The following is a 15571-nucleotide window of genomic DNA, read 5'->3' as shown; positions in this document are numbered from 1 at the left end:
ATATGGTTGACTTCGATGTTATTTTGGGGATGGATTGGTTGTCACCTTATCATGCTATATTGGACTGTCATGCCAAGATTGCGACCTTATCTTTATCAGGACTGCCTTGATTGGAGTGGAGAGGGACTCCCGGTCAATCTACCAGTAGTGTTATCTCGTATATGAAGGCTCGACGTATGGTCAAGAAGCAGTGTTTGGCTTATTTGTCTTATGTTTGTGATTTTAGTGCTAAGGTTCCTTCTATGGATTCTGTGCCAGTTGTCCAGGAGTTTCCAGAGATATTTTCTACAGACCTGCCAGGGAATCCACCCGATATGGATATTAACTTTTATATTGATTTGGCTCCGGGCACTCAGCCCATTTCTATTCTACCGTACCGCATAGCCCTGCCAGAGTTGAAAGAATTGAAGGAACAATTGCAAAACCTGCTTGATAATGGCTTTATTAGACCTAGTGTCTCGCCCTGGGGTGCGACAGTGTTGTTTGTTAAGAAAAAGGATGGATCGATGAGGATGCGCATAGATTATCGGTAGTTGAACAAAGTTACCATCAAGAACAACTATCCATTGCCGAGGATCGATAATTTATTTGATCAGCTTTAGGGTGCCAAAGTGTTTTCGAAGATTGATTTGAGATCTGACTACCATCAATTGAGGATTAAGGCATCCGATGTCCCGAAGACAGCTTTTTGCACTCAGTACGTGCATTATGAGTTTTTAGTAATGTCATTTGAGTTTACAAATGCCCCAACAACATTTATCGATTTGATGAACCGGATTCTATCTGGATTCCTTTATGATTTTTTTCATTGATGATATCTTGATCTACTCCCACAGCCGAGAGGAGCATGAGCAGCATCTTCGAGTGGTCCTTCAGACTTTGAGAGACAACTAGTTATACGCTAAGTTTTTGAAATGCGAGTTTTGGTTGTGTTCAGTTGCTTTCTTAGGTCACGTTGTATCGACAAAGAGTATTCAGGTGGATCCTAAGAATATTGAGGCAGTCAAGGACTGGCCTAGACCCACATCAGCTACAGAGTTTTGGAGTTTCTTAGGTTTAGCGGGTTATTACCATCGGTTTGTGGAGGAGTTTTCATCTATAGCAACCCTGATGATCAGGTTGACCCAGAAGGGTGCTCCGTTTAGGTGGTCGAACGAGTGTGAGGTGAGCTTTCAGAAGCTCAAGACAGCTTTGACTACGACGCCAGTGTTGGTATTGCCCACAGGTTTAGGGACATATACAATATATTGTGACGCATCTCGTATTGGACTTGAAATGGCGTTGATGCAGAATGGCAAGGTTATTGCATATGTTTCACGGCAATTGAAGATCCACGAGAAGAATTATCTAGTTCATGATTTGGAGCTAGCAACCATTGTTCATGCGCTGATGATTTGGAGGCATTATTTATATAGTGTGTCGTGTGAGGTGTTCATGGATCATAAGATTTTGCAATACTTGTTCAAGCAGAAGGAGCAAAATTTGAAGTAGAGGAGGTGGTTGGAGCTATTGAAAGACAATGATATCACCATCTTGTATCATCCTAGGAAGTCCAATGTGGTGACCGATGCTTTGAGTAGGAAGTCGGCTAGTATGGGTAGCCTTGCATATATTCTAGTCGGTGAGAGACCGCTTGCATTAGATGTTCAGGCTTTGGCCAATCAGTTCGTGAGGTTGGACGTCTTTGAGCCTAATCGTGTTCTAGCTTGTACAATTGCTCATTCTTCCTTGTTGGAGTGTATCAAAGATCGGTAGTATGATGATCCTCATTTGCTTGTCCTTAGGGACACAGTGCGGCATGGAGGTGCCAAGCAGGTTACAGTGGGAGATGATGGAGTTTTGAGGATGCAGGGTCGAGTTTGTGTGCCCAGTGTGGATGGACTTCGTGAGTTGATTCTAGAGGAGGCTCATAGTTCCTGGTATTCTATTTATACGGGCGCCGCTAAGATGTATCAAGACTTGCAGCAGCATTATTGGTGGAGGAGGATGAAGAAGGATATTGTTGTTGCGTATGTAACTCGATGTTTGAATTGTCAGCATGTAAAGTACGAGCATCAGAGACCTGGTGGTTTACTTCCGAAGATTGAAATTCTTGAGTGGAAGTGGGAGCGTATCACTAGGGACTTCGTTGTTGGACTCCTAGGACTCAGAGGAAGTTCAATGCAGTGTGGGTTATTGTGGATAGGCTGACTAAGCCAGTCCATTTCATTCCTGTGGCAGTTTCCTATTCTTTAGAGTGGTTGGCAGAGATTTATATCCATGAGATTGTTCGTCTCCATGGTGTGCCTGTGGCTATCATTTATGACCGAGGTACATAATTTACCTTGCATTTTTAGAGGATAGTACATCATGAGTTGGGTACGCAGGTCAAGTTGATCACAACATTTCATCCTCAGACGAACGAACAATCTGAGCGTACTATTTAGATTTTGGAGGATATACTCTGAGCATGTGTTATTGACTTTGGAGGTTCTTGGGATCCGTTCTTGACGTTAACGGAGTTTGCCTACAACAACAATTATCAGTTGAGCATCCAGATGGCCCCCTATGAGGCATTATATGGTAGACGGTGTCGATCGCTGGTTGGGTGGTTTGAGCCGGGGGAGGCTCAGTTGTGGGGTACAGATTCAGTATATGATGCCTTGGATAAGGTTAAGATTATTTAGGATATGCTTCATACAACTGAGTCCAGATAAAAGAGTTATGCCAACCGTAAGGTTCGTGATGTGGCATTCATAGTCGGGGAGCGAGTGTTGCTTCGGGTGTCGCCCATGAAGGGTGTGATAAGATTTGGGAATAAGGGCAAGCTAAGCCCTAGGTTCATCGGGCCTTTTGAGATCCTTGATCGAGTGGGGGAGATGGCTTACAGACTTGCATTGCCGCCAGGTGTATCAGCTGTGCATCCAGTGTTTCATGTGTTCATGCTTCGAATGTATCACGGTGATCCATCCCACATGTTAGACTTCAGCACTGTCCAGTTGGACAAGGATTGGACCTACGAGGGGAGCCGGTGGATATTCTAGACCGGCAGGTTCGACAGTTGAGATCGAAGAGTTATCCGTCAGTTCATGTGCAGTGGAGAGGTCAGCCTGTTGAGGTAGCTAGTTGGGAATCCGAGTCCGATATGCGTAGCTGATATCCCCATCTTTTCACCGATTCAGGTACTTTTCTATGTCCGTTAGAGGACAAACAGTTGTTTTAGAGGTGAAGAATGTGATGACCCAAAGGGTGATCTTTCGTTTTAGAATCCGATTCCGTGTTTCGAGGCCTTAAAAATCCTCATTTTCATTCTCCTCAATTCGCGTGCATAGTCTAGGCATGTTTCCGAAAAGCCTTTATGTGAAATTTGAGAAAAATATTGAATTTTGCCTTTAAAATTGACTAAAGCTGACTTCGGTCAACATTTTTGGCAAACGGACATGGACCTGTGATTTGACGGTCCTATAGGGTTCGTAGTAAAATATGGAACTTGGGCGTATGCCCGGAATCGAATTTTGAGGTCCCTAGGCCGAGAAATGAATTTTTGAAGAAAATTGTTTGCTGGAAAATATAAGAAATTTTAGAAATAGAATAGTGTGTGATCTCGTTGGTATCGGGCCCGTATTTTTGTTCCGGAGCCCCATATAGGTTTTATACAGTATTTAAGTCGTGTCTATGAAATTTGGTGAGAAACGAGACTGATTTGACGTAATTCAGACATTCGGTTGTGAAAATAGAAAATGCAATGTTCTTAAGGATTTCATGAGTTATGGTGTTAAATTCGTTGTTTAAGATGTTATTTTGGCAATTTGATCACACGAGTAAGTCCGTACGATATTTTTAGACTTGTGTGCATGTTTGGTTTGGAGCCCCGAGGGCTCGGATGAGTTTTGGATAGGCCAGATTATTTTGGACTTAGGAAAGAACTGCTGATATGCTTCAGCTGTTGTAGGCCTCTGATCTCGCAATTGCGAGATCAGGCATCGCAATTGCGAGCCCCGCAGGGTACAAATTTGCGAGCCTTTCATCGTAAATGCGATTAGAAGGCTAGGCCAGCATAGTTCGCAAATGTGAACAAAACTTCGCAAATGCGGAGGGAGTCTGGGAGGGGAACTGATCGCAAATGCGATCATTTGTTCGCATTTGCAAGGTCTGTGATCGCAAAAGCGACACTTTCCTCGCATTTGCGAAGGCAGTAGGAATTGTGAATGCTTCGCAGTTGCAATATCCCTTTCTCAATTGCGAGCTTCGCATTTGCGAAGCTCTGGTCGCAAATGCGACATGTGCAGCTGAGTAAAAGTGTGTTGGACGGGATTTTTCATTCATTATTCAAATTTTCAAAACCTAAACTCCAAGGGACGATTTTCCTAGAGCAAGTTCTTTCCCAAACCATAGGTAAATGATTCTTATCTCAATTCCTTCAATCTTTTTTATTTTTTTACAAGATTTAATCTCAAAATTTATGGATTTTCATGGGAAATTGGGTGTTTTTGGATAGAATTTAGAAATTTTAAAATTTGGGGATTTAGACCTCAATTTGAGGTCGGATTCCAAAACCAATTGCATATCTGAACTTGGGAGTGAATGGGAAATCGTGTTTTGTTCCGAACTTCGAGTTTTGACCAAGCGGGCCTGGGGTCGATTTTTGACTTTTTGGGAAAAAATTTTGGGAAACCTATAATAAAGCATTGGAATTGAGTTCTTTAGCATTTATTGATGTTATTAAGTTAATTATGATTAAATACAAGCGGATTGGAAGTGGAATCGAGAGGTACATCGATAATTGAGGTTTGATTGTGGCCGTGGAATCGAGGTAAGTGTTGTGGCTAACCTTAGCTTGAGGGATTCGGTATTGTTTGCCCTATTTGATACTTGTTAGTTATTTAGTACGACGTATAGGCATGATGACGAGTATCTATACATCGTTTTCGGGTCATAGCATGCGAGTGAGTTCTATACTTGTGACAGTTATGTTTCTTTATACGTATTGTTCCTGCTTAAGCTAGTTATGGTTCATGTTAACAAGTTTTACTATGTTGTTCCTGATTTGGATATTGGGTAAGTATTGGCTGAAGTTGAGATTTCTATTGTAAAATTAAATGATGAAACAAAGTTGTTTGATTGTGATGCCCTTGCTGGGGGGTTGTTGTTTCTGTTGTTGTTATGGTAAGGAAGAGTGATAAAGCACAAAGGGTGATGCCGTGCACATTCATATTTATGAAAATGGCGAGGAAGAGTGATAAAGCACGAAGGGTGATGCCTTGCACATTTACATTTATATTTATGCATATGGTGAGGAAGAGAGATAAAGCACGAAGGGTGATGCCGTGCACATTTCTATTATTCATATGGTGAGAAAGAGTGATAAAGCACGAAGGGTGATGCCATGGACATTTCTATTATTGATTGCATGGTGAGGATTGAGAGTAAAAGCACAAAGGGTGATGCCGTGCATTTTCTGTTTGCTGTGTTTATTTGTTGTTATCGGTTTAAGTGCCCTAATTGTTTACTTTCCTTTACTACTGTGATTCCTTATTCTGGTACCCCATAGCATGTTGCCCCCTTCCCGTTAATTTCTGTATAGCTTCTATTATTGTTATTCTGTTAGTATATTGTTTAACTGCACAAGTTTATGTTGTTTGTCGTGTCTTAGCCTCGTCACTACTTCGCCGAGGTTAGGCTCGACACTTACCAGTACATGGGTCGGTTGTACTGATACTGCACTCTGCACTTTCCGTGCAGATCCCGGTACTGGACCATATTGATCGGAGTTCGAGGTTGCTGCCTTCAATCCACAGGAGACCCGAGGTAGATCTGCTGGCGTTCGCAGACCCTGGAGTCCCCTTCCTTCTGTTTTAGATTTCCTGTCTCTTTTCTTTTCGAGAACAACTGTATTTCTTTTAAACCAGTGTTTGTAGAAACTCTTAGATGTTCGTGAAATTGTGATACCAGATCATTTGGCGTAGCCTTGTTTTAGAATTTTAAACTGTTATGAAACTTCCGTACTTTATATTTGGTTATCTTTGGTTATTTTTTTTTATTGCTGTTTGGGTTAACAATTAATGCGTTAGTAATGTATCGGTTGGCTTGCCTAGCTTTCAAGAGTAGGCACCATCACGATCCCGACGGTGGGAAATCCTAGTTTTGACACTTGCATTCTTAGTTTGGGTAAAATTAAGGGGTAGATAGTAACATAATTAAGGGGTAGATACAAATCCTTGCAGTATTCGTTTCGATGACTTTCAAATAGACTTCAAAATGACATTGCTAAAAGTGTAAGTTTACAGAGAGGAACATGCTTATAAAGAAAGTTATGACAAATGAAATACAGGAAAGTGCAAACACCTTTTTGTTTACAGAAGATATGAATGCGCTTCAGCAGGTCGCGTAATCACATTCATCCTCACAGCACAAGAGACCCAATAGCCAGCAATGTGTTACACCTTAGGAACATATCATTACCCAAAAGAAGGAAGCATGGCAATGATGTTGTTACTGCGCCTGTTTCCCATTGTAATTGTCGTCCCATAAATTAGTTCACCCCGAACATAGGCAACAGTTCGTTCAACATACACTGTTTGTGCTTCTTCTTTTGATCGCCTGTAAGCATACCACAGGCTAATGACAACAAACAAAACAAATGCAATAGCTAATAGCCATGACAGAGTCCAGTAATACTTATCAACTCGACTCTTATTCAGCGTATCCTGAAACCAACTTACTTTATTTCCCAGCTGACTAACCTTACTCACTACATACACTATCAAAATGTTGCTTATACATCCTAACCCGTGCATCAAATTGACGGCACTGATCATATACGAGGTAGATTCGGGCTCAAAGTGCCTATTGTAGTAATCCTCCAGGCTCTTTCCAAACATCCCGTCTGCTGCCCCAAGAAGGAGATACTGTGGAAGCAGCCAGAATACAGTCATTGGAATTTTTTCCTCGGTCTCGCCTGCTAAACTATAGATCTTTACCATAGCGAGTCTTCTTGACTCCACTTTTGCAGCAGTAATAGTGCATAATACCCCCAAAATGATGGATACTGCAACTCCCACTCTAGGAGCTGATGGTTTTGCTTCTGAACCCCATCCCCAATTCACAAATATGTGATATATTTTTTGAAACTGTTCTCTTGCTTCAAATTGGAACCATAGGAAGACAGCTAGAGGAATTCTTAGGTTCCCGACCTTATTGTTCATAGTCTTTGCTTGCTCTAGAAAGTAGGTGTATGACAAAGAAGTCAAAACCCCACCAAGAATGTAGGTCATACACAGTGGGAACTTGCGAATTACAAATTTAGTAGCTTCAACCTCAGCAACGCTGCAAAGCCTCCATGTATTCCGCAGTTGCTGCTCTAGAGTCTGGTCGGGCAAGATAATTGCAGCCTTATCAAGACACCTGAATTGAGTTTTGCACAATTATTTGTCAGTATAGTTTTCTCATATATATATATATATAAGACGATGAGGACCCTATTGCCTTGTGACAGCTGAGTCTGTTCTAGATTATCAGTTCACATTGAAAGGGTAGACATTGGTAGCAGAAAGGATCTTTACAACTAAGATGGCAAACCAAAATAAAGAAACATGCTGAAACTTGAGTTTCTTCTAAAGATTAAAGCAAACACAAATGGAGCAAAACACAGACAATGAGAGAGCGAGAGAGGACCTCAGGCCATTGGTGTGAGGCAGGCATTGTATACCAGGGTCAGATATGTTATACAGCTGTAACGCATCTGTAGGCAGTCGATAGAATAACTTGGAGATAGATGCTGCAAAGACCCGGAATAAAGTAGTGATAGGGCTACCTTCTGGTTTAACATATTTATAGGTACAAGATCCGCTCAAGAAAATAAAGGCTGCAACTGTGTAACATATTGCTGGGACACCAAACCAAAGCGACCACGGTGATATGTATGAAAATCCCAAAACAGCAGCAGCTTTGAACAGAATCAACGCATAACGTTGCAGAGACCAGATAGAAGGACTGATAGCATTTTCTCCAAGTTGCTCAAGTAGGAAAGCGCGTAAGCTTACCGCTTTACCAGCTGTTCCCAGAGCACACAGAGCCAATGCTATGTAGAAGAGTATGCGCTGGCTTTCGCCGATGCACTCAGGCTGATAACCACTGCATGTTCCAGTAGCCTTAGCAAGGACTGGTGGTGTTGACATTGTTAAAAAACCCATGCCCTATGTAGAAGAAACTTTTGACTTAGTATAAAGTGAATTTCAATTTTATACTCCAATTAAGGTAAGAGTTCTAAGCATTAAAAAAGGTTCACAGATCACACTGACAGATTTCTCGGGTTCAGTAAATTGACACGTACGTCAAGGTTTTAAGTTTTTACCGTGGGAAACAAATTGTAATTTAGCACAAGAAAAAACTTAGCTAGACTTAATAAAACGTGAACTTCCATTAGACTCCATTAGGCCAAGAGTTTAAAGAAGTTCATACTGACAGCTTTCTCCAGTAAAATAAGTTCACGCGCTTAAGTTTTGGACGATAACTGTTGGAAGCAAATCTGAATTGAGCCCAAGAAACAAGGTTTCAAGGAAGATTAAATATGAAATATAGTAGTGGTAGCTCAGTATGGTGTTTCAAGGTAATTTTTGGTCTAATTTTACTCAAACTCAAATCTTTCTCCGTTAATTTGTTGCGAGCTCTATGGACGGCAATCACTGCAGACGAGCAGCTTGACCATGTTTCCTTCAGATGTGTCATGCAACGCAGTGTTAGGAAAGATGGTGCAAGCTGACTCAAGCTAACAGGACAAAAAGGTCAGGACGATTGTCAAATGAGTAAATATTCTGAATTACAGAAAGAGAATGCAGAAATTAAATAATTTAACAATGAGAATGTACCACACAATAGGCGAATATAGAACCCATTAGCACTGGATAATTGCCTAATAAACCATGAGTAGAAAACAGCATGACTGACTGTAGGATTGTCAGCAAACCAAAGAAGACGCTGACAATTGCAGCTGCATCTGTGAGATTGAGCTTCCATACATCTGTCAAGTACACCATCAACATCCACAGAGCATAGTGCACGGGAATATTAGCCCAAGTAATGGCTACAACAACAAAGAAATTCAAAAACCAGATGTTATCATCTCATTAGTCAGAAGGTATGAACAGCGTAACATTTCTTCGTAAGAAACTAAAACAAACTGATGAAATAACTATAAGGAACAGTAAAAATTATCCCAAAGCCGTCACTGTATTTGCATATTGCCAAGATATAAAGAGTTTCAACATGTCATGGAATCAAAAGCTGCAATATCAACTTTATAATCAAACATAGCTCACAAAAATGTTGGAAGTAGGAATAATTACATAAGATTCTGTAAACCATCACTGTCGTCTTTGAACTTGTATCACCGCCTCAAACAAAATCAGTAAAGAACAATGTAGGCCAAGTGAATCACAAAACTGGCACAATATTGGAATTATTGAAGAAGGCATGTGTTTGAGTATGTGTATATAAAGGGGATGTTGCGGTACTCATTTTAGAGCTGAATGGATGAGTTGTATTACCATATTTGGATTAACAGTTGACATTCTGCCCACCAACCTACTAAAGTCCAACGGTGGACTTTCCTCTAGGACAGACAAGACAGATAAAGATGCATAATTTAAGTAAGAAAATACTAATTATAGCGCGAAAAAAGAGGCCATTGACTTGATTTGTTCAAACCCAAATCAGGAGCTACTCATTCTTATAGTTCGTTCCAAGAAATTACATCATAGGTCATCTTTGTGCATTGTCTTTCCGTCACTACCCAAAATCACCCGTCGCGATGACACCTAACTCAACCCGCTAGGTAAGCCAACTAACATATAAAAATCACTCATCTGAGATATTTACAAATTTATCCAAGACCTAGTAGTACGACTCATGAGCTTCTAAGATTTGAAATTTACAAAACTCGTATGAATAAATACACGTTCTGTTTGAAAGATACATAAACAGAATAACAAATTAAACCTAAGCTACCAAGGACAAGAGACAGCTATATCCGTAATGCGCGAACATCTTCAGAATCAGCACCTGATATCACCAGCAGCTAGACTTCAAAAATCTGTACACATCGTACAAAAGTGTAGTATCAGTACAACCTACCCCATGTACTGGTAAGTATTTTATCTAACCTCGTTGAAGTAGTGACGAGGCTTTTAGTTAAAAGATGCTTATTGTTATAACCTGTACATTAGATTAATAATAAAAACAGTTCAAAGCATAACAGATAAAAGTACCATATACAACTCTGCGAGACAGTCAACAATTATTAACAGAAATCACAGTAGTAGATTTATAATCTTTCATGGTATAAGAAGTATATCCAAGATATCACGTCAAACAACACGGTAACACCCTTCGTGCTTCTATCTCTGCCTCACTATATATATATATATATATATATATATATATATATAATTTATTTATGACAAATCAATTAGCACGACAACACCCTTCGTGTGTTCAACTCATCCTCCCAAATGTACGAGTAACAGAACCAACCAGATGATAGAAATATCGATAACAGAAATTACAAAGTAGGAAATACGCAAGTACAAGAATAGACAAGGATACACATGTGGGCAACAATAAAACACTAAGTGAAAAGCACGTGAGTAATAACAACAATTGGAAAACAAAGAATATCAACTTCAATTAACTAGCATATTGGAGGCCTAAGTACAAATATAATAAATAAGACGGAAATACATGTTTTTTACAAGATGACACGTAAGGGCATGAATGACTAATATGGTGAAAGGCTTATACTAAAGTGCAACAGAATAGATACAACATTAGTATAATTATAAAAGCAGGAAATAGACATGGTATTTACAAGTTAAGCGAGTAAAAGATATGAGCAACACAACAACAATTAGGATAGACATCAATGACAGAACAATAGCAACAGGTCACATCAGATCTATAATTATAACAATAACAGTTCAAGGTAAAGACGTGAACGTATACACAGAAGACAAATATCAAACATAATGCATATCCCTCATCTTTGCCTGCACGGAAACGCCCATCGTGCCATGACCTCACGATAACATACCAGCATAACAATATAAATAAAATGGCACATCATCACTCTTCGTGCTTTTACTCTCAAATGATATGGCACTATATCACCCTTCGTGCTTTTACTCTCAATAATGTGGCACGACATCACATTTCGTTCTTTACACTCTTCCTCAAATTGGAAATGTATATAAAATGGCACGATATCACCCTTCGTGCTTTGCACTCTTCCTCACACGATAATATATATAAAATGGCACGGCATCACCCTTCATGCTTTACACTCTTCCTCACATGATAATATATATAAAATGGCACGACATTACCCTTTGTGCTTTACACTCTTCCTTATCCTTTGTGCCAGCAAGACCTTAAACACCCGAAATCGACCGTGTCATCAATAACTCATATCCTTCCCTCCAAAACTATCTGCATCCTTGTACATGCAACTTTTCAACCCCACATGGCGCCTCGCCTCTAACATGATAACTCGCAACACTACGAAAGTCTCATAGTCAACTCTGAACCATAAGCAAATTGAATACCTCATCACCCGAAAATCTTTCATTTAACTCAATCCATGAGAACACCACCACACGTAATATACCTTCTATACCTATAGAAAACATCAACTCCAACCGTGGTCATAACCATGATAAATTCTCCGAAACTCAGTAACACATAATTGAGTAATTAGAACCAATCTCCTCTAACTCAATCGAGTCACGCAGACTGCCAACCCGAAAATAACTCAATCTGATATAACCGCCATGAGGGAACATCCTGGGAACCCAAAGCCATTTCTTGTATCACTCCAACATTGACATGTAGACCTTTCTTGACAAGGAAATACTGCATATCCGATTATAATTCGTTGCCGTTTTCAAGCTCACCTGTAGACAAATTCAAAAGTCCTTAAAGGCTATATAAGACCTGGAACTTGCCAGAACCTTCTCGATAACCAATCATCTTACTCTGATCTTTAATACATAGCTAATACGCGTCGAGCAACCCGTGTTTCACCAGCATATGCCCATTCAAATAAATAACCTAGCGATCCCTCGGTTCGAAAATTAATACGGCCCATGATCCTATAATCTGATTGTCATTAGCAACCTCCACCACTTAGCTAGAAGCTATAGAACACCTCATCAGCAACCCAAAATACCATATCTTCACAGCATGGCCCAATATTGCACGACTATTTAGCTGAATACTTCAAAACTCATGCAATGTTGAATATAGAACACCCCGAAGATTCTAACGAGCGCTTACCTATCATTGCATTAGAAACAACTTACCCGAATGCTATGAAATGATAACATATGCACTCCACCGAATGGAAACCTCATATGAGACACACGATCCAAACCCATCATGCGGGAGATGGCCACCCAGTTATACTCAAATTGACACCTTGCCATGAACTTACCTTAATCACAATAGCTAGGCCACCAGCCAATCTTCCCAAATCTACTCTTACCAACCAGACATATGAACCTACCTTATACCCCAAATGAACGACTAGAATATTTAACACTGCATCTGCTTCTGAGGCTAGACAATACATCATGATGATAATCAAGCATCCATAGCCCGTCGTAATCTATCTGCAGCATCACCGATCATCAGCACATAGAGAATACTGAGCTCACAACATCACATATGAGCGATCGAGTAGAGTCAAAGTCGTAGTATTAAGCTGAAACAAGGTTGCATGATAAGGAAAGAAGAAAGGGATTTTTTTTCTAAATTCCCAGTAGCCTCCCGAAGATAGGTATATGATAGCATCCTAGGAAGATCAAATCTATTCAAGGACAAGGAAGAAGCTTTGGAATCTCAAAGAGGGCCTTTAACAAGATCTCAGACTAAAAAGTTGCAAAACAAGGTCATTCGACTTCAGGAACGATCAAAGAAGTTGTTAGTTGGGAGGAAGAGCTTAAGGATAAAGAATATGAGTTATCTAGGTATTATAATTATTTTATGGACCAAATTCATGTCCACTAAGAGGTGGATTATATCCCAAGAACATCCTCTGAAGAAGGTCAAAATCAAGCCCTGTTGGACCATTTAACACCTAAAATGTATCTAAACTTGCAACCCATGAAGTCCTATACAAAGCCACGTTTCTATAGCATAAAAAGGACTTACTTGATGTCCAAGAATGGTACAAAAGTCATGCTAGATGTTCAGTGCAAGTTGGTACCAAGTTGCTTGCAAATTTCCTTAAACATTTCCAAGATTTTCAAAATTTTATCCAAGATTGGTTTAGGACTTATTTCCATATATTATGAGACTATATTTATTTCTTTCCTAGTTAGTTAAGATTATATTTTCCTTTTACTAAGATTTTTGGAATTAGTTTCCAAGAATGACTTGGTTTTTGCTTCCTAGTATTTTCCTTTTCCTAAGGTAGTTGGACTTGTCCAAAGTAGTTTAAAACTTTATTTACTTGTTTTTAGGTAGAATTTCGTGACCCTATAAAGGGGTGAATTCTTTGTTTTTAGACCTAGATTATTCAGACTATTATCAATAAAAATTGTGAGATTTTTCTTGCACTCTTGTGTGTGGCTACTCTTGGATTTATTCTTCAACCTTCAAGACTCAACTTAAGGTGGTAAGATGAATTCTTCGAAATCTTAGATCACTTCTAGGTATTCAAGGAAGGTGATAAGTTTAGGCTTATTGTTGTTCTTGTTATTCTAAAGTGTCAAGTTTCACAATCTATCTCTTATTTTTAACCTCTACCAAAGACGATTAGTTCTTCGTTAGCTAATTGTTGTTGTTAGGATTAACATTCAAGAATAGACTTCTTGAATTCAAGAAACTCTTTCTTGAATTCAATCTATCTTTAATTTCTGCCTTTTCATTTCTTTATTTTCTTTTAGATGTCACGACCCGGATTTTCCACCCTCGGGAGTCGTGATAACGCCTACTAGTGTGAGCTAGGCAAGCCGACTGTTTGAACAATTTACCTTTTCCCTATTTTAATCGTTTACTAGAAATTATGAACAATAACTTAAAGACATCGGAATTTATATCAAGCGGAGGAAAAATAATAAAATTACTAAGTATAACCAATACAACTGTTTAAATAAGACTACCCAGAACTGGAGTCACAGCTTCACAGACGGTCTAAGAGTACTACAAATAAGGTTTGAAAGAAATAAATACAACACTACCTCTGGAAATACATGAAAGAAACAGGAATAGTAGATAGAAGGAGACGTCAAGGCCTGCGGACGCCTGCAGGACTACCTCAGATCTCTTGATGAACCAGAAACAAAAATCTCACTACGGTCCGAAGTCTACAACACTAGGGTCTGCACAAAAGAGTGCAGAGTATTGTATCAGCACAATCGACCCCATGTGCTGGTAAGTGCCTAGCCTAACCTCGACGAAGTAGTGACGAGGCTAGGACCAAACTACCAAATAAACCTGTGCAGTTTAACTATATAGAACGAAAAAAGAGAACACTGATATACAATCGAGTGTGGGAGGGGGAAACATGTTGCGGGGAAACATCGAATAATAACAGAAGAACAACAAATAAGTATGAGGATCACCACAGTTCAATTGAAAATAGGAAAGGGAAATCATGCTGCAGGGTACCACAAGTATCAACAGGAAACCATCAATTAAATGTAGAGAAACCATAACTCAGTTATCAATAAAAATCAGGAAAATCAAAGACAAGTGCACGACATGACCCTTCGTGCTTTAACACTCTCTCACCAAAACAATACACGACATCACCCTTCGTGCTTTCCACTCTTCCTCACCCAAGCAACAAATCACAAGGCAAATAGGGTAAGAAAATCTATAACATCGAAATAAAATCAAGTAACAATAGAAAATCAGTAAGTAAACATAAAGGACAACATAACTCAATTATCAGCAAGAATCAGGAAAATCAAGGACAAGTGCACGACATCACCCTTCGTGCTTTTACTCTCATCCTCACCATAAGAATCAACATAAACTGCATGGCATCACCTTTAGTGATTTTACGATCATCCTCACCATAAAATCAATATAATAGGCACGGAATGGTACATCGTGCGACACCGCATCACCCTTCGTGCTTTACACTCTTTCCTCACAAATCATACACGGCATTACCCTTCGTGCTTAACACTCTTCCTCACCGAAACAACAATCACAAACAATAGGGCAAGGGAATAAATGAAACCACAATAAGAATCCCGGCAAGGGAACAACAGTTCAACAATCAAGTCCCGACAAGGGAACACCATTAAAAGCAACAAATTCCCGGCAAGGGAGATAATATAATGAGTATCTTCTTTTTTCCACTTTTACTTCATAACTCACTTCACAACTTTGAGCCAATGCTCCAAAAGATTCAATTTCCACTTATACATTCACATTTCATTGTATAACTCGAGCCAAAGCTCCTCACAAATGTCACAATTTCTTCCACAAACTTTGCCCAACAATAGAAATCATCATCAAAGCATGAATAATACAATGAAGCCAAAATAATCACAATATAAGACTCACGGGCATGCCTGACACCAAC

The 15571-nt window shown here is 39.6% G+C and overlaps 1 protein-coding gene across 1 annotated transcript; it reads right to left on the bottom strand.

The window, feature by feature from the left end:
• Positions 1-6205: 6205 nt before the first annotated feature.
• LOC104242162 (protein NRT1/ PTR FAMILY 5.5-like) lies at positions 6206-9489 on the bottom strand. Its single transcript, XM_009797177.2, has 4 exons — positions 9324-9489; positions 8847-9061; positions 7654-8174; positions 6206-7383 (listed from the first exon to the last, which is right to left on the bottom strand). The coding sequence occupies exons 1-4, from the start codon at positions 9340-9342 to the stop codon at positions 6438-6440; spliced, it is 1701 nt and encodes a 566-aa protein (XP_009795479.1). The 5' UTR covers positions 9343-9489; the 3' UTR covers positions 6206-6437.
• Positions 9490-15571: the final 6082 nt, after the last annotated feature.

Source organism: Nicotiana sylvestris, chromosome 1 (genome assembly GCF_000393655.2).
Source record: "Nicotiana sylvestris chromosome 1, ASM39365v2, whole genome shotgun sequence".
Lineage (NCBI taxonomy): Eukaryota > Viridiplantae > Streptophyta > Magnoliopsida > Solanales > Solanaceae > Nicotiana > Nicotiana sylvestris.
Note: the sequence above shows the minus strand (reverse complement) of the source record. Positions and strands in the feature narration are given on the sequence as shown.